The sequence below is a fragment of the Ictalurus punctatus genome, chromosome 7, assembly GCF_001660625.3.
Source record: "Ictalurus punctatus breed USDA103 chromosome 7, Coco_2.0, whole genome shotgun sequence".
NCBI classification, from domain to species: domain Eukaryota; kingdom Metazoa; phylum Chordata; class Actinopteri; order Siluriformes; family Ictaluridae; genus Ictalurus; species Ictalurus punctatus.
In genome coordinates this window covers 23,111,117-23,131,908 of record NC_030422.2, presented here as the reverse complement: position 1 = coordinate 23,131,908, position 20,792 = coordinate 23,111,117, and the positions used below count along the sequence as shown (strand labels likewise).

The 20,792-nt window shown below is 41.5% G+C and overlaps 1 protein-coding gene across 1 annotated transcript; it reads right to left on the bottom strand.

Annotated features, from left to right (window-relative positions):
• Positions 1 to 1,813: 1,813 nt before the first annotated feature.
• Positions 1,814 to 20,309, bottom strand: fxr2 (FMR1 autosomal homolog 2). The gene is made up of 18 exons (XM_017471543.3): positions 19,956 to 20,309; positions 19,609 to 19,809; positions 16,523 to 16,575; positions 14,830 to 14,923; positions 14,170 to 14,241; positions 11,088 to 11,236; positions 10,668 to 10,761; positions 10,443 to 10,559; positions 10,008 to 10,178; positions 9,503 to 9,581; positions 8,962 to 9,071; positions 8,696 to 8,782; positions 6,999 to 7,218; positions 4,895 to 5,074; positions 4,557 to 4,757; positions 4,354 to 4,452; positions 4,037 to 4,131; positions 1,814 to 3,615 (listed from the first exon to the last, which is right to left on the bottom strand). The coding sequence occupies exons 2-18, from the start codon at positions 19,657 to 19,659 to the stop codon at positions 3,505 to 3,507; spliced, it is 1,983 nt and encodes a 660-aa protein (XP_017327032.1). The 5' UTR covers positions 19,660 to 19,809; positions 19,956 to 20,309; the 3' UTR covers positions 1,814 to 3,504.
• Positions 20,310 to 20,792: the final 483 nt, after the last annotated feature.

The following is a 20,792-nucleotide window of genomic DNA, read 5'->3' as shown; positions in this document are numbered from 1 at the left end:
TAAGTGTTGATTTGATTTAACGGGGCTTGTAGTAATCAGGCCTGGTTTCCAGATTACTGATAAATTGTTCTGAAACAATTTAGTACGAGATGTACACAAAAACAGATTAAATCAGGCAAATAATTTTTCACAGCACTGTATACAGAGACATCTCTACATTTTTTATGAATCAAAGCCTTGTTTCAGTGGCTATTTTATACCATTTTAGTTTACAGTGGTGCTTGAAAGTTTATGAACCCTTTAGAATTTTTTATATATTGCATAAATGACCCAAAACAAGATCAGATTTTCACACGTCCTAAAAGTAGACAAAGAGAACCCTAATTAAACAAATGAGACAAAAAATATTATACTTTGTCATTTATTTATTGAGGAAACTTATCTAATATTGCATATCTGAGTGGCAAAAGTATGTGAACCTCTAGGATTAGCAGTTAATTTGAAGGTGAAATTGGAGTCAGGTGTTTTCAGTCAATGGGCTGACAAGTGTGAGTGAGCACCTTGTTTTATTTGAAGAACAGGGATCGATAAAAGTCTGATCCTCACAACACATGTTTGTGGAAGTCTAACATGGCACAAACAAAGATTTCAGAGGACCTCAGAAAAAGAGTTGATGTTTGTCAGACTGGAAAAGGTTACACATTGCTAAAGAGTTTGGACTCTACCAATCCACAGTCAGACTGTGTACAAATGGAGGAAATTCAAGCCCATTGTTACCCTCCTCAGGTGTGGTTGACCAACAAAGATCACGCCAAGAGCAGGATGCATGAGAGTTCATGAGGTCACAAAGGAACCCAGGGCAACTTCTAAGCAGCTAAAGGCCTCGCTCACATTGGTTAATGTTAATGAGTACACAATCAGGAAAACAACAATGGTGTGCATGGCAGTGTTGCAAGAAGAAAGCTACTGCTCTCCAAAAAGAACATTGCTGGCCCTCTGCAGTTTGCTAAAGATCAAAGGCTACTGAAACAATATTTTGTAGGTGGATGAGAGAAAAATATAATTTTTTTGTTCAAATGAGAAGGGTTATCTTTGGAGAAAGAAAAACACTTCATTCCAGCATTATCCTGTCATGGTTTGGACCTGTTTTGCTGCCTCTGGGTCGGGATGACTTGCCATTATTGATGGAACAATGAATTCTGAATTATATCAGCGAATACTAAAAACGTCAGGACATCTGTCTATGATCTGAATCTCAACAGAAAGTGAATCCTGCAGCAAGACAACTCTAAGCACACTAACCCTATGCAATAACCCTAAGTCATTCTACCAAAGAATGGTTAAAGAAGAGTATAAGTTAATGTTTTGAGACGGCCAAGTCTAAGTCCTGACCTTAATCCAATAGAAATGTTGTGGAAGAACCTGAAGCAAGCAGTTCGTGTGAGGAAACCCACCGACATCCCAGAGTTGAAGCTGTTCTGTACTGAGGAATGCGCTCAAATTCCTGCAAGCCGATGTGCAGGACTGATCAACAGTTACCGGAAACATTTAGTTGCAGTTATTGCTACACAAGGGGGTCACACCAGACACTGAAAGCAAAAGGTTCACATACTTTTGCCACTCACAAATATGTAATATTGAATCATTTTCCTCAATAAATAAATTACCAAGTATAAAATTCTCTCATTTGTTATATTGACTTCTCTTTATCTACTTTTAGGACTTTGAAGTTTTAGGTCATATTTATGCAAAATATAGAAATTTCTAAAGGGTCACAAACTTTCAAGCACCACTGTAGATGAGCACAATTAGCCTAAATGATCTTTACATAAAGAACAATAAATCTATGAAATAAATTGCAGAAATGCAGAAATGTTTTTTTCATTTCCATTTTATTCTTTTTTTAATGATGTGAAAAGTACAACCAAAAAAGTTTGAGAGCAAAAACCAAGATGACAGTAATGTGAGCCAAAGGGAGACACGAATCCCCCGGTTGCGTCTTTTTTGACCGCGACAATCAGGAACGCGACAGACATCCTGTTCCGTATAAATACCACGCTTGCCTGGCCTCCGAGGCACGTGGATTAAAACTCGGGTTTAAACCTCCTCGACCAGAGACCCAGGAAGTCTAAACTGTGTAGTGATAACATTGGAGTGTACTGTATATTCACATACACAATCGTGTGTGTGCGTGTTTGCGTGGCTCTCAACTTTTCTGAGGCCGTGTTGTTCCCTACACAACCTGCCTTCTTGATCACTAGGTTGTGTACAACCCCAGCTCATCCAGTAGGGGGCACCACAGAGGAGTCGTCACCGTTTAAAACGATCAGCAGGCACAGCGAGAATAAACTACATCAATCTACTGTGGTGTCAAAGCTGCAACTGGGTGCGTTATCCATCACTTTACCACACAATCACGTTCCACACACCCTCTCAGAAACAGCAGTGGTTTTTGGGGGGGTCAGAGGCACTGATGTACGTTTGTATATTGGTTCTGGGAAAATTAGCAATCTGGGTCTGGCAGGTTTCTACCTGTATGTCTGTGTGTGAGGCTGTTCCTGATGCAGCCATGCCTGTTTTCCTCCATAATGTAAAGCACAGAGAGGTGAACACCCATCCTTTAACTAACATGGCTGCATCCCTTCATCTCTCTCTATAGAGTCGGCTCTCAGACGATATAACAGTTCTCCCAATTTATGTCTACGGTTGCATACTAACTACACGTGTACAAACGTACATACACGCACGCGCACACACACGCACAATAAACGCTGTCCAGATCATGACTCCTACCACATATGAATGTTCCTACCTTCTTGTTTGCCATTAGTATCAAATTGTATCCTCTCTTCTCTCTCCTAGCATAACCCTGCCATGATGTTCTCAACTGGATTCTCGTTTAATTGAAGAAAAAAAGCATAAGAAACAGTATTTGTTGTTCCACGAACAAAAACAAAAATGCTCGTTTTTTTTTTTCAAATTCAAGGCACAATGTCTTTCCTCCCCACCCCCCACACAACGTTAATCTTAGAGTACCTTAGCCACAACTGCCAGTCACATGAGAGGCTCCGCCCACATCCCCCACAATCTCTTGGCTAGCTCCTCCCCTCGCCTCTAACACTGTTTCAGAGATGCATCTGCTTGGGAATGTGACCAATCCCACACCAGTGAAGAAAAACAAACAAAACAAAACAACGACAACAGTGACGAACAAAAAGAAAACTGTTTCTCCAAAAATTAAAACATATAGTCACGTCCTGTGTTCAGTTACGTCAGATTTTGGAAGCGTATCCACCAGCTCTTTTTTGGCAAGCTTCTCTTACATAAGCACTAAGTACTGATAGATAGAATAAACATACACCGTTAAAGTGTTTAAGTAGATGCGTTTGTCAAATTTTTTTTTTTATATCTTTTTCTCCTCAATCTCATATGAACTCAAGATTTTTAGTCGATTTTCACTCGTCTGTTTAAAGGTTTACGTAAATGCAAGCAGGGACAGATCGCTGTAGTGTCTTGCTCTAGACAATGGTCTCGAGTGGTGAGCTGACGTTTTGCGTTTTCCATTTAGGAAACGCCATTCACCAGGGTCAGAGTCTCCCCAGATGATGCAACACCATTGCTAGGGGAACGCTTGGACGGGGTATGCTCTTCCTTCTTCACACTAGTCCCATTCTCCTGTAGAGGAAACCAATGAGTTGATTGGTCTAATGCCCGTGTGTGTAATATGTCATTTTATATATACATACATACATACATACATACATACATACATACATACATATGTATATATACACACACACATATACACATACATATATATATACACACACACACACACATATACACACACATATACACATACACATATATATATATATATATACACACACACACACACACACACACACATACACATACATATATATTTATTTATTTATTTATTTATTTATTTATTTATTTATTTTTTTTTAATTAAAAGTACCAAATTAAATTTTAATTAATTACAAAAAAGAAAGGGAACTACCGCAATCTTATTCCAAGCAGCAGTCAAACCAACAGCATTAAGCATTAAACTAAGCCATTAGGCGTTATGTACCTTAGGATGGGAGGCATGTTGAATTTCTTCTTTCTTCACTGGAAGGTTCTGTCTGCTCTGAGATTCTGCACGAGAGATGAAGTCGGCCACAGTAACTGCAAATGACAACAAAAATAAATGCATCAAACAACTCAGAAATGCTATGATTTGGTAGTTTCCCTTATGTGTGCACACACATAATTGTGAACCAAGTCTAATTATGTCTAGAAACTGCATAGTTACACCGCAGCTGAAAAAGAATGTTAAAAATAAAAAAAAAATCTGCATTTTCCTGAACAAAGTTTATTTTGTGTGTTATTTTAACATGTTTCTCTCACCTGGCTGTCTGTCACGGCTGGCAGAGCCCCCCTCTGGTCGGGTGGCACGATTACGGCGACGGCGGCTTCTGTTGCGCCTCTGGGGTTTGCCGTCATCATCTGAAAAGCAACGAGAGCAGGTCAAGGTCTCGAGTGCTGCATAATTTAAAGGAACCATCTTGCTATCATCAGAGCACTTTAAACTATGCAGGTGTTCCTCTTACCCAATCCATTCTCACTAGTAGCTGCCTGGCCATCCGATTCATTGGCGGCATCAATCACACTGGGCTCCTGGTCGTTGCGGCGACGGCGGGAACGGCGACGGCGGTCATTGCCGCCCATGCTCTCGCTGGCATCGGTGTCTCCACCCAGATCACCTTCACCCTCCAGCAGGGAGTAGGGGTTACTGTCAGGGTCCTTGAGCACTGATGAAATAAAGAGAGTATGTTACACACACACACACACACACCTCTCCCAACTTTGCTGTGGTCAAAACACAACTGCTCCTAAAACCACCAATACAACAATCCTCAGCGATCATACAAGCTGGCGAACTGGGTACCTGAGCTGATTGTGTTCGAGCTGCGGGATCCTGGGCCTCCACGGCCTCTGCCTGTGCTGGATCCTCGGCCACGACCTCCTCTCCGGGAGCCCCTCTCATCACCTCCCACTCCCCGGGGCCTAGGATCCCGCTCAGCCAGATCCTCTGACTCGGACGCATTGGACAACTCAGAGTTTGTTCCTATCAGAGTTCAAAATGCCAGAAGTCATCAGGTTTATTAGGACAAACCTTAACTTTGACCATGTTGTCTGGCATATACTTGGGCAAAGGCAGTACCCAGTGACTTACAAAAGGTCATGCAGCACCTGGTCAGGATTAAACCACATAAAAATGAAGGTAGTAAATGCACCAACTGATTTAAATCAGTGTGCACAAAATCAGCAGTCTGCAGACACATTTTAGCCACACAACGCATATAAATACATCGTATGTACATCAAGATCTAACAGATTTTACATTATGTAGCAATCTTTTGCACGGAAACGTACAAACACCACCACCGAAAGCTTCTAGTCTTAAGTGTTGAGCTGAGATTGCATATTATACAGTAATCTGCTGCATCTGTAAACGTATGTGATGAAAAGCTAACAATGCAGAACAAATCAGGCTTTTGTAGAATACACCATGTCCAGCTTTGGCTTCATATATTATAAAAGAACAAAATACAGGGAAAAAAGAACCCAAATTACATAATTAAGATTTAATTCAACCCCGTGCATTGGAAATATTCAATCTATCCATTACAACCACAACGTCTGCGCAAAGATTTAATTTAACTGTCAAAAAAAAAACCAAAAAAACACCCAACATTTTTTATTTAAACCCTTTTACAGGGTTCGTACAGATGTTTCATAATGAAATTCGAGGATTTTCAAGGACTTTTCAAACACTTCTTCACTATAACGTCAGTTTAACTCCATGTGAGTGACAGGAGCACTGTTCCAACAACTTTCAATGGAAAGTAGCTAAATGGCGCTAGATGATGTCACACGCTAATTAGCATATTCATTACATCATCGCAAATTACTTTTCCTACTCTGTGCTCACATACTGTATTTTAATACAACCAAATTCCCAATAAAGCTGTTCTCGTTTACATATTTTTTCTGTTTCTGCTGTCAGACAAGGGAACGATCTGGACTTTATAACTGCGATGTTGTCTGACAAAATCATCATACACATAAGTTAAAGACAACCGCTGTGCTGTGATTTTACCGATAACTACATGTAAAATGATCACTCAGTGAGAATGTTATAAGTGACAATGTCTTTTATTCTTTCTCTCACACTGAATGTGCTGCTCCTCTCTGTCCCTCACTGAACAGAGTAGCTGCAGAGAGAGGTAGACCTGGGGCGGCTGTGTCTCAGGTGGTAGAGCGGGTTGTCCACCAATCGTAGGGTTGTCAGTTCATTTCCTGTCCCACATGACTCCACATACCTTGGGCAAGACACTGAACCAAAAGTTGCTCCCGATGGCAAGTTAGCACCTTGCATGGCAGCTCTGCTACCATTGGTGTGTGTGTGAATGGGTGAATGAGAACCAGTGTAAAGCACTTTGGATAAAAGTGCTATATCTGCAGACCATTTACCATTTACTTCCTGGGGGAAAGCAGGATCTTGTGCTCGTGGGGCAGCACTGACTACTCTCTTCTACAGAAAGTAGCCAAGGTTTGTCCACAAAGTCCCTGGATTTGTCACTAGGTGCTTTTTTTGGCAGAAAAAAAGCCACTAATGTTGCCTGGAAAGTGGACCGGAGCTGCCTTTGTTAAAATGTGTAAGCAAATAGTGGGCCTGCAGCAGGGTCATATAATCATATATTGAGTGAAAGGATTATATTCGTGTTCTATCAAAAAGAAACATTTTAAAGTCATTTACCGATTTTGACTTTGTTGACTTTTTATAATTTCAAGCACTTTTTAAAACACCACTAGGTTAAAAAAAGGCCTACTTTCAAGGTTTTCCAGTAGTTACATTTCAAAAAGTCAAATTCAAAACACTTCGAGCACCTTGAACAAACCCTGCTTTTAAATATTCCAACCTTTCCCATCTGTGTCTTCAAAATGTACAAAGCAATAGTGGAAGAGATCATGTACAGTTGGCTCACCATAACCAGAGTATGCGTTGTTGGACTTGCGCCCACGACCTCGTCCACCGTACGTGCGGGAGGTCTGTAGAGAGTTGCTGCTCTCGTCAGTCTGGTATCCCCTCTCACGGTCTCCAGCTCCGGGTGCCCCGGAGCGGTTTGGGGCGCCACGGTAACCAACACCGATCTGACGAAGCTGCTCATCAATCTGCAGCCGCTCCAGACGCAACTGTTCCACCTCCTACCGTTGAGAGACACACAGAAACACAACAAGCGGGCTTAATCATCATCGTCATCATCCAATAATATCGGCATAGAATAAAAGTCCCCAAAATACACAACACAAAGCTAAGGTGGTAAGATCACCTGTACGTATACATCTATAGTGGTGTATAGATGTATAGGTACAGTGTACTATACATGTATAGTGGTGGCTGATTAAACAAGCCTGTTAATATACAGGAAAATAAGACATATTCCCGTTAAGGTGAATCACAGGTGCAGAGATGACCAACATGCAGAATCTTACGTATTAGTAAAGCTAAACTACAAAGACAGCAGTCAGTGTGTTCAGTAAGGGGAAGTGTGTGTGAGAGGATGTCACTGCGGTGTGCGACAGCTGCATCGTTGAACAACAGCTGAAGGGTGGTACACTGAAGGCTAGCGCAGGGGCTGAGGGGCTATTCTGGGAAGCACAGAGCCACGTAGCTTGTAATCCATCCATCCAACATACCCTCACCCCCCCGGAACTGCCCTAATGGTTATCTTTAGCTGTTGGTGGTTAAAAGAGAGGTGTGATCAGCAGGTTTCCATGAGAGAGTACGTCAGGTGACCGGTCTAGATTGAGCCGCCATCTCCAGCGCTGCAGTGAGCTTAACATGGCCGCCTGCCATTTCTGCACATAATCAAAAACGCAGGTCTGTGTAACCGTTTTTAAATTAAGATAGTATTTGAACATTGACCTCTCATGTCTCCGCTGACTGCTAATCTTGGATACCAAGGGAAGGAAAAAAAACAAAACAAAAAACAAAAAAAACAACCATCACCCCTGAAGCACTTTTATAAGGCGTTGTCGAGTTCAACTGCACCTCGCCTTGACTGTCAGTAAGCTTATCTGGTTACAGACAGGGGAAGAGATGAAAAGACAGTCGTCAATTCGGATAGTTCCTTTGCTTAGTGCGTTGCCGCCGGTGACGAGAACATTTTTGCGCAGAAATTTATGGGTGCAGGTTGATTAAAAAATAAAAAATGCTCAATGCAAAAAATGAAAAATAAAGTGATATTTCACTGTAAAAAAATCTAAGTATTGTTTTCAAAACAGTGTGTCTATATGAGGGCTTATTATTCTTCAATTCCTAATCACGTAAAGTCTGTATTGTTCATCCATTTAATTAGGATAAACACAAGATATGTTCACGATTACATAAAAACATAACCTACTGACGGGGTGTATAACACCATTAAATACATCACACATTTAATCTGGAACAACATCTTTAGGCATTTATTATAGCTGCCAGAGGAGCTAACCAATCAAGATTTAAGTTCCGTCCTCAAACAAGACGACTCGTAGTTTGTGCAGTCGGTAGGAAGCAGCTGGCTCTAAAAAACCTCAAATCTGCCTTACTCAGGCAGATTGGTACAGGTGCACTGTACTAAGCCAAGTGGTGATGGAGTTAAGTCGAACACAAATATAGTATCCTCAGAAGTCGGCTAACCTGCAGGTAGGCCACATGGTACTCCAGCAAGGCTTGGGCATTACTGATGTTTTCTTTGGTTCCTACAAAGATGAAGGGAACCATACCCTGAAAGATGGGAACACAAGAGACATAGTAAGTTACACTCTTTTATGAAAGCAAATAAACACATACATATATATAGAATCAGAATAAAGGTCTATAGTGTGTAGTTTCTATAGTGTGTAGTTGTGACTGTATGTCAGTCAGAACTACTGAGAGTTGCGTGTTGGTGTTTGGAGGCTTACCTCCTCTCTGGGCAGCTTTTTCTCGTTGTCCCCTTCGATCCGAACACGCACCACACCAGACTTGTCCACAATTTCCTGGATGATTTTGCCACTTTTCCCAATAACTTTGCCTAGATGACATGAGAGAGAGAGATTTAAAAGTGACTGGTATTTTACGCTACCAGCTACAGTCAAAATTTTATTTAGTGGGCATTTGAACCTTGCACTCATAACAGCAATAATTTTCTAATACTGAGAGTAAAGCATCAGAAGAATCATTTAAACCCTGTGATCATTTGTAAAAATCCAGGATACATATGGAATGTGGCACTGCAGAAAAATCACTCCGATCTCAGCAAAACATCCTGTCTGAACCTGACTCTCGAGCATGTCCTTTGGTGTCTCTGAGCTACCGTCAGTAGTACTGCTACCGTCAGTAAAGACTGCTCCTAAACTATTCTTAAGACTAAAAGCCCAACTTTGTTACCCCCCCCCAATTCAAGATGACAACCAGATGTCTCATTCCGCTAAATGAGCTCCGTGTTTCACAAAGTAAACTCACCTACAAGATTCCTGGGTACCTGGAAGGAGTCTTCTTTAAACTCTAGATATACTCTAGCCTGTTTCACAGCTTCGGGGGTCTGACACAGCAAAAGAGTAGAGGAGAGAACAGAAAAGAACTTGTTCAGTCATTTCACACATATTGAGAACACCCTATTATTCTAGTTCTCAGTTCTTTCAGAGAAAATGAGCAACATAATTGTGACAGCATTTTCTGGGTTTCATTAAAATCGTGTTCAGCAGTTAAGTCGGGAGTTTTTGTTTGTCCTTAAGACAACATTAAACTTGAATATCGCCTGGTTTAAAGTTGCTAGAGGGCTAGCACCGTTTGATCGATTCCCTGTTTACAGAACAGCTTTAGGCATTGTACGTTACATCGCATTAAAACTCTTGCTTACGTAACCACTGGTTAAAAAAAAAAAAAAAAAAGTACCGCAGGACATACTACAAATGCAAACGTGCCAACACAACTGCAGTTGCCTGTTCATTTTACTTAAAACACACACCTCTCCGTAGATCCTGAAGGTGCAGCTCTCCTCCTCAAGCTCAATGGCGGTGACCCCAGGAACCTTGCGTGCCTGCTGGATGTTGGCGCCGTGGGAGCCGATGGCCAAACCCATCAAATCCTCCCGCACCCGTACCTCCTCCTGATAGGCTGATGCCAGCTGTTTACTCGTCTGAAGCGCACACACGGTGGCAAGACAGACATTAAGCTTCTACTTATTTTCTTGCTTAATCAGGCAGCATAAGTTAAGATCCCTGCAGTGTAGTTCCTAAATTTTGATTCTCTTTTGACATTTGCTGTCTTTTTCTGCTCCAACATCCCATCATTAACTAACAAATCACTAAACTAGTGTCACTGAATGGGAAGGAATTTAAAAACAAACAAAAAAGAGTTTCAAGGTTTCAACGTTGACGTTTGAATACGTGTGTGCACGCACCTCAAGGTGTTTGGTGGCCTCCTCGTTGCGAGACATGAGCATGAGCTTGGTGCGAATGCTGCGGAAATGCATGTCACTCAGAAGGGAGGCACGCTTCACTGTCGAGTCATTTGTGGACTGTGGAAAGACAGCGTTTCCTGTTCCATTACCGTGCACTCGAGGGAAAGAAATTACTACAAGGAAAGAATAATGATGGAGAGGACCAGAAACAGAAAATGTACTGACCAGTACAACCAGCTCATGTGATGAAGTGTTGTAGAAGATGCAGTTGGCCCCGATTGCTTTCCTGAAGTCTTTGTGGATGTTGTCACTTAAGCAGCTGCCAGATTTAATCAAAGTTTAAAAGGAAAAAAAAAAAAACATTATGGTTGAGTCCATCTTCTCATTCCTTCCTCCTCTCTTCCCTGTCTCATCATTTACCAACACCACAGACATCAAATGTATGTGTTGTGTGAACCAATCTGTGTATTACAGCTATCAAATTCTTTTTGACTAAAGAATCATTTAGCCAAAAGCTTAAAACAGACGTATATTATGTGCTTGAAACTGTAACGTCCAATCCTAATACAGAATACATAAATATGACGAAAATAGCGGTCACATTTGTTGTGACCGCTTGTGTGTGTATGAAGGCATCACACTCACATTTCTCTGAGGTCCTCGGGCACAGCGATGGTAGTTTTGTAGAAGGAGTTGCGAGTGGAAGGGCTGTTGGGGTTGACAGGCCGGATTCTTTCGGATGTGACTATTTCGTTGTATGTGGCGTCGCATGCAGCATACTCGATTACATAGAACTGAAAACACAAAGTCCACATAGCGAGAACTTCCTTCAACGAGCCTATACAGTTTACGTTAACGAGCCTCTATAGTTTACTTCAATGCGTATACCAATAATGTGCCTCTATATCATTAATATACCTCTTAGATTAAAACTACATGAAAACATTTAAAACAAGTAAACATGTTACTAGTAATAAATAAAAACAGACATTCATACAGAGTACATTTTACAGAAATATGTATGTGTTAAAGAGCTGCAAGTAAAAAATAAATAAATACAAAATAAACACTGGTAATGAAAAATAATTCTTCTGAAACACAAGACAAAGGACAAGTCATGCACTAACAATGTTCTTTCTCTCACACACTAACCTCCAGCTAAAGAAGTTCAAAGACAGCATTGTGTTGTGTATTAAGCTCAGAGGAAAAAAAAATAATAATAAAAAAAGCAGTCATCAGTCTTTTGGTCAAGCGTCGATTGGGTTGATAATGTACTATAACGCCGTGCGCAGTGTTATCAGTGAACTCCATGGGAGGACTTTTATTCTGCCAAGCATCTCGCTGACCAAATGAATCGGTTCATTAACTTCAATTCAGTTTTATCATATAGAACATTTGACAAAAGATACTGCCACCAAGCGGTTTTAAAATTCAGACGCTCACGCGTTGAACCAGGATCAGACCCACTTACCCCAACTACATCATTTTCAATCAGAGGTGGAATCAAAAGAGCTATTCTATCACACCACGTCCAAGTGTGATGTACTACTGTGCTGCTGATGGAGTGGATAAGATCGCAGCAGCAGCTTGAGCTTCATATTAAACCAGAAGATCGTTTAATGCTGCACATTACCCAAAGTGCTGTCATAACTGAGTTACACAGCCTGTGTCTGTGTGTGGAAGAGAGCTAACCAAGGTGCTAGCAAGAGGACGCAAGAGCAGTTGTGAAGGAAGCCAAGTGTTTTGCTCTATGCAGTATTTTCACCAGGGTGCTGCTACACGCGCGCACACACACACACACACACACACACACACCCCAACACTCTGCCAGCATGATAGCATGCAGCATTGTGTACATGCCCCACAGAGAAAGCCTTCACTGTAATAGATTATAATAGTGTTGGACTCCAAGTCAAGCGGACAAACGTGGGCAGTGGAGAACAGCTTAAAGCGCGCTCAATTTGGTAAAGTCTATTTAAACATTAGGGTCAACTTTAATTATTTAAAGCCTAAAACTAAATGAAGCATTACAACAGTGATACGAGGTAAAAAAAAAATAATAAAAATGCTCAAACATGGTCATTTTCTATGCAATTCTGCCATCACAGATGAAGTCACATCTTAGAGGTACGTTTATGGGTAACTGGGTCAAGAGCTATGTATCTGTGCTATTAGGCCAAAAATGTGCTCCCAAAGGGCTTGAAACGCCTCAAATCAATATTCACGTTCCAGGTCTGAGGGTACAAACGCACAGCTCAACAGTGCAGATGTGAGCCTGAATGCCAGAATTCAGGTTTAAGACTAATCAGTATCATGTAATGCCATCATTCACCTTGTAGCTCTATTCAATACTATTATTCCAATATAAAGATCATCACCTCTGGAATTACTGCAATAAACACCATCGTTATGGAAACTCAATAACAAAGCATCACTGATGCTTAATTACAATTAGCCTAGCTTATAACATTAGTCAACTTAAAAAGTTTGGCAATATTTAATGAACACCAATGGGGTATACGCTAATTACTACAGTTATATATTATATTAAGTCAACTCTTATTATTCACCCAGCTTTTTATTAGTACCAGCTAGCATTACGGGATCACATTGTCAGCCATTCTTCTGGCTTATTCGCACAAAACTCATAAAAATAAAAAAATAAATAAAAGACAGCAGAGAATATAAATAAAGAAACTACCACAGAAACAGACTTCATTTTATCTGCGTTAGTTGAGGATACATTTTCAAGCTTAAAAGTTAACAAGCTCTTTTATTGCCCTGAGCCAGAGCATGCATGTTTACTTTATAAGCAGGTTAAAGGTGTTTAGTCCCGATATCTTAACAGGTTAACGTTGCTGGATTTTTATGATTGCTTTCTCGGTATTGGAGGACAAGAAGATTCGGGGAGCACGTATGTTGACTTCCTTCACCTCATGTTAAACTCTTCCAGTATACACTGATTCCAGAGTCCAGCTCAGACAAAGGTCTCACTTTTGAAAAGCCTTGAATCATGTCATGTTAGCAAGTAAAGTAACATACAACCAAATTTTCAAAGATGGGAAATGTACACGTATTCACACAACTCTTCTTGGATTTCTCTTGCCTCGTGCGTTGATGTATACCTCGGCCCATTAATTAGTCGTTAAACGCTCTATGCTCGTACTGACGCATGTAGTTCATTTGTATACATCCCAGCATTCTGTGTTTTAACTGAAAATCCAAGTTATAGCATCCCGAGGGTCAAATTTATACATAGTGGCAGAATTCTGTTGATATATTTAATTGCATTTTTCCTATTAGAGAAACTTGTACACTAATCACATATAAGGATGATTAAATATAAAATAACACTATTACATAGGAGTTCTGACAAAAGAAGTGCATGTACACAAAGCATCTAAAAAGTTTGAACTAGATTGAAAGTTAATCTACATGCTAGCAAGAATGAGCATCTCTGTCCGGTGCCTATGCAAGTAATCATTTGAAAGCCTCAATGACTATAAGCCACAATCACAAGCTGAGTCTTCTCCTCTGAACTCACTGATACACTCAGCTATGTGACATGGATTATAATTTGAAACAACAGAACTGGACGTGAATGGGAGGCGTGTATGGCCCCTTCCAGATTTCATGCTATTTATGATAGGATAAATGAACAATGAAGGAGAATTCCTACAGACACACAAACACGGTAAGCACGGTGAACCAACAGTCTTAGACTCACCTCGCCCTTCATCATCCTCACCCTCGCCAGCCACCAGCCGCAAGGTTCTTGTTCGTTTGCTCGGGAGTACACCTGACACACAACAGATACACAAACAGGTGAGCGTCTATGAGTGGAGTGTGTGAATTATTAAGTGCAAAGAGGAAATTCAAAAGGTAACATCTGTGACGTAAGTGCAGCGCTGTAAACAACTGAATTAGATGGCGAAGTACGTAGGGGCACATGTGCATATTAAGCTCTTTTATGAAGATTGAGTTTGGGGAGAAAAACTCCGATATTTACAACCAAAAAAAGATTTCAATCAAATCTGTATGTATGTATGTATGTATGTATGTATGTGTATATATGTATATATATATATATATATATATATATATATATATATATATATATATATATATATATATATATATATATATATATATATATATATAAACAACAACAAATGGTTGATGCAGATAAACTCAGGATAAAACAACAGCACGATGTGTTGAAGTGGCCATGTGTCAAAGGTCAGCCATGCTTGCTAATAGCCCCCCAACAGCTGTCATGTTGAGAACTAAGGGGCCTGCAAGGCGATCTTGCACACTGCAATGGTTAACAAAAGGTGTGTAAAGTTGTGACTTGGACAAGAGATGTCTGGTGTAACAATAGCCTTACCTCCACTTCCTCTCCCTCACCGATGTCCTTGTGGTAGTCGGATGGGGGTGGCAACCTCACATCACTGAATGGTAGCTGTCTCTCTGGTTGCCAGCTATTTAAAATACAAACAAAAAAAGAAACACATATGCACACGCATCCATCAGTATCTTAAGCAGAAATATGTTTCCGCATTTAATTCTTTGCAAGGAACAAAATCTAAGTTAACCAAGTACTTGATTAGTGTCGTCACACTCAAACCCCAAGACACTACTGGCACACCCTGATCACACTATGTGGCTTTCAATGTGCACACATTCAATCACATTTCCCATTGCACAGAATGTAAATCGTTATAAATCCAACATCACAGGATATTTGATGGAATTTATGTTTTTAATGCTTGAGCATGTTTAGCAGTGCAGCCACATACCATATTATTAATGTGATGAGGACTATTCTTCTCACCACAAATGGCTAACAACTTCCAGAAACTATGTTTTGTTTTTTTTGGAAGAGATTACTTTTTCCTCAGCGTCAGTTTAATGTGCTAACGTGTTAAATCTGCCACTTTAAAAAGTGGCAGCGCGTTGTACCATAAATATTCAACAACACATCATGCTCCACAATGTTAAAGTATTGGCTTCTGTTCAGACCCTCCCGATAACTGCATATGGTGTTTCCCCCCAGTGAACATTTATGTCAGTCTTCCCAGGACTTCCTGCTGGGATCGTACTTAACCAATTCCTGATTAACCACCGGTGAATTCCTTTGTAAAACTGATTCTCTGAAAATAGTTCAATGGATTTTTAATTCTAGTAAACGTCACGTATATCCTTATGTACAAATGCGCCTTCTGCATTAGACCTGTTTGGTACACATGGAACAGCATGGGACAAAGATTGCCACCAAGGCACCACCCATCCCTCTCCTGCTCTCGATCACACACACACACATCTTAATCAGTATGGTGAATCATTCTTAAACATGGGTAAAAACCTAATGGGACATGGGGTACTCCAATATTTTTTTTCTGAACCACTTGTCAGAATACAGCACAATTTAAATGACAGAATTATCCTAAACTGAAGCATTTATGCAAGAGCACAGGTGAATGGCTACAGTTGTAGTTGATGGTAGGTCAACGTAACCAGCCAAGAATGCCAGGGCTGTCATCAACCCCCCACCCGAGTTCACATATCTCATAGGGCTATTTCTGTCTCACCCTCATCAGGGCAGGCAGAGACAGAATGAACATGACTGTGCTAGGGCTTGTATGAAAATATGGCCCAATGAGTATACTGGTCAACTTGCTGACAGGGAATTGTTCAGTTCAACATCATGAATGCTCAAATGGAAGTGTAGATTAGAGAAAATAAACAGAAATTGCGAGAGAGGACAGGAACAGGAACGGAGAAGGGGGGGGGGGGGGGGGTTTACATAAAAGAGAGAAAGAGACACAGAAAGACAGGCTAACAGGTGCGGAGAGAAAGAGAGACAGGGACAAATCGGGGATGTACCCAGGGAAAGTTGGGTTAAAAGAAATGGACAACACTAACTACTGGGTGAAACGTCATACATATAAATGTAGATGTGTTGTTTAAGGTCAGGTGGGCCCAAAAACTGCAGAAGTCGATTTAGACTGTGTGTATTGCTTTAGGGGTCGAGGGTCTTCCACTAGTACTCAAACCCATTAGAAGTGACATTAACTTACTTGTTCTCAAAAACTATTGTGAGGGAGTCTTCATGGACATCTTTGATGAATGCCTGAAAGGACACAGAAGAAAAAAAAAAAAAAAAGAGCATGTTCAGCTTCACATAGATGCTTGACCGTGATAAACCCGCACTAAATAGAAAGCTTTCCTTGTAAAGAAAAAAAAAAGAAAACTGCTGTAATTGTTTCTCGTTTCTTGATGCTGGCACAGCCATTTTATAGGGAAGCAGAAGAAACAGCACACAAGTTTCTCTCTCCACATTCACATATTCCTGACATCTCTGGTCTCAAGGGGCATGAGAGCCCTTTCAAGTTCCCTTGACAGTCAGGCCAGGTTTTGTATACGGATGAACACACACCCACATAGTATGTGACAAAAGTTTGTGGGAAGTGGTGGTCTGGCACACATCACAGGGAAAGTGAAATACGTATTACGAATAGCCCATTAGGATTATGAGAACATGAGAGAGAGACACAGAAAGCGAGGACCCCTTCTCAAAATCTGTTCCTCATCAATCATGCCACCACTCAGTTTTATCAAGACACACCTCTAATCCACAGCACAGAACGAGTGACGGAGCTGGCAGGGTGACGCTGCCTAATATGGAGCAGCGAGGAATGGAAAAGATAAAGAGAGTAAACCAAGACCTCTGGTATACCACCTGCTTGGAGAGACACCTTCTTGCCTTCTCACTGGTTTCATTTTCTTATGTATGCACGTTCCACTGCACTACATCATAATAAGTTTACAATATTAAATAAAGCACTTAAAGACACATGTATGCAAGATAAAAACTGAAAAATCTGTTCAGATGGTACTTTAAAAAAAAAATCTATTAAGTATCTGTATAAAAGCGTTGTCGAGTTCCAAACGTTTTACAGTTCAGTAAAATGTGCTTGATGGCCATAGGGGTTTGGCATGGTACAACGGGAGGATCTTCACCAGTCAGTCAAAACACACGTGTTAGTCTTGAATGGCCCAGTCGGCATCTGGTAAACACTATTTGGTCATGTCTAGATGTAAAATTATGAGTGTAATTTCTTTGGATCCTGAGGTTTATTCCGTATAATTCTGTTGCACTCAGTCCATTCTGATCACCACTGACCGGTGATATACGAGTTCATTAAGGGCGACAGGTCAGTGCGATATCCACACACACAGCACTAACTTGCTTTGCGTTCAAAATCGGTACAAAAATAGATAGTTAGAAAGAGTTTGAAAAGTTAAGTGTAAGCTGAGCGCATGAAAGAGGTGTGTATGTTACATCCATTTTGGGACACATGCCTGAAGACTAATGATGTCCAATGCGTCCCTTGCATGTGCCACTCTTCCAAATGAGAACGTAGCCAGTCCCTTTTTGGTTCGAGAGCTCTGAGAGCGTCACGGCTTTCTGCATTAGATGGGTCATCAATGAACCAATCAGCACTGACCACCTACATGACTATGATGTAGCATAAACTGCTCAGTAGACCATCATTTTCAATTCGGCAAGTAAACCCTTGGCAAATGTCTTAGCAGTACCAGGAACTCAACTGTAATCAGACCTCTGTGCAGATCTTGAAACCACAGAGGTAGCCAATTATATAACTCTGATATCGAAAGTGAAGAGATCCAAGCATGCTTTTGATTTCAATCCCCAATTACAATGTTACGAACTGAACGTAAAAATGACAGACCGGTAATATCCATCCTAGTATCGCAAAGACCTAATCAATTCTCAAATCCAGGTGAAGGATAGGTAAAAATTATTTACAGAAGTGTAAGAGAACAATACAACTATAAGTCCTTTTGCAAATTTGTAAAAAGGATTTAAAACAAGTTAATAGAGAACGCAAAAAAAAAAGGGGAAAGCCGTGAATAAGGAAGTGATGAGGAAGATAAACATTACCAAAGGAATAAGCAGTAAGTGAAAGTATTAAAAGGATCAAACAGAGAGGTGGAAGAGAGTGAAAACGTGATGGCACACAGCAAAAGTAGCAGTGAATTAAATGAACTTCTGATTCGAGTTAAAGTTATGCCGACCGAGCAGAACTGGATTCAGCCGAGCCGAGAGCAGTGACTGCACTGAGCAGCCGTGGGGTGGGGGGTTGGAGAGAGTGTTGAGTGTCAGGGCTGAGATCACCTGTTCCTTTTCCACCTGCTCTCATCCCTCAGATTCAAACTTTCAGACAACTAATGTCACCGCTCAGTATAGAACGTGCACTACACCAACACTACTACAGCAACTAATAATCCCATGAGAAAACCAGAGCAATGATTTGCACTATTAAAGTCTCTGCTTTCACAAGCCCTGAAATGAAAACGCCAAGGCATCAAACATTATGAAACCTGTGGGTAGAACGCTGAGGTTTATACAACCGGTATCAGTCTGGTGAACTGGATTGGGCTGCCTAATCAAACTGGAGCAATTGGAAAACGTTAAACCGAAAGGGGGTTTCTGGTGTGGGGGAAATCGTGCACACATGGTTCATAACAAGGCTCACTCGTTAAAAGTCATTACTGTGATCATGAAGACTGGAACGATATGACTCGGCTTGTAGGGAGTCGATCTTAAAAGGTGCCCATGACAGGCTGTATGAGATACGGCACACAAGCACGCTGTTAATAGATGGAGTGAAAGTCTAAAGCCTTGTGCCACTACATAATCCAGACTTCCTATGTTTCGCTAAAGGTCACTAAATATGATGAAGAGAAGAAGTGTGTGCTGCTCATTTGGGAGGATGTGTTAATGCAGATAATAAGGGAAATGTCCAAACACACCCGAGTCAGAACCTTAGTGTCTGTACTCTGCGTTCATTTGACAACACATCGTCTGGAATTTTTTTCCAAAACACTTCCTGAATGTCCACATTTCTCCACAGAGCCTTCAGTGCTGCTCGGACCTGCGAAGGAACGTGGAAAAGCGAGCTCACCGTGTGCCAAGGCCTCCTTCACAACAAAGTGATGGCGAACCTCGTTTCATGCATGAGATATGGTATAAAATCCTAGCTCAGTCTAGGTCTTATGACGAGCCGCTTAAACGGCGGTGTTGGGATTTGTCCCGGGTTTAAACTCGGCACTTTTGGGTTTGACTGAAGTGAGTTACCTTGTAGAAGGCCCCGTTAGAGCCGCGCACCTCCACAGGCAGCCCGTCCATGGCGGCCGCTGCGTCCCCACTGCTGTGCCTCTCCGCGGGTCCTCCTCCGCCTCCACTGTGCGGCTCCGCTAACAGCCCCAGCTTCGCCGGCCCTTCGCCCGTCTCCGGCCGCTTGCGGATTTCCAGCGTTTCGGTGTGGAGGGAGAGGGGCTGGGTAAGTTAGCAAAGAGATGTCTGCGGTTAGCCTGTTAGCTCCCCTTAGACACCCCTGGTATTACAGCAGAATGAACTCAATAACGGTAACGTTAGCACTAGATAGCTAGCCGTCGATTGACCCAGAGACAGTTTGGTCTTACTTGTGTTGTTTGGACAGTTGAGCCGCGCCGGTCCGGCTAATGCAGCTAGCTGCTCGGGTCAGGATGCAGGCTGTCGGCTAATGTCTCAGGCGATGTTAGCAAACAGCTAATGATCGCTAATTAGCTCTCACGAACACCGCCTCCCTCTGTTACCGGGCTACTAGCTAAGTAACACAGCAAGTAAGTCTTACTGCTTATGTTTAGGGGACAGTATGAGCGTGCGTTATAGCGTAATTACGAATCGCCTCAACGCGTCGTACAGCTAGCTTAAAAATCCTCTTATTGCCCGGCAACTCCTCTCAGCCCCGTTGCCCGTCCTCCCCTCGCACGCGCGCCGTCCGAGTGAAAATTCGCGACTGTGAATGACCCCCCCAAATGCCCACCCCTACCACAGCAAGCTCCGCCCACACTCTGATTAGCCGCCGGCGATTGCACAGAACCCCTGCCATTCAATAAGAACACCGCTGCTTATTGGCGGAGCCGTTAGAGGCCGGTCAACACAAATCCAGTGCCCGAACTGCTGATTGGTTGTAGTTTCTCTGTGCTAAATTTAGCCGACTCGTTCCACGATCCATCCCGATTCACAAAACCATTTGTGTACACATTTGTCTACGGTGTATTTATACAGGAACTACACGGCTGTGGTTCTCAAAGTATTGTACTCTATCTATCTATCTATCTATCTATCTATCTATCTATCTATCTACAGTTATCACCGAACTGATTACTATCAAAATAGTTCTATCTATCTATCTATCTATCTATCTATCTATCTATCTATCTATCTATCTACAGTTATCACTGAACTGATTACTATCAAAATAGTTCTATCTATCT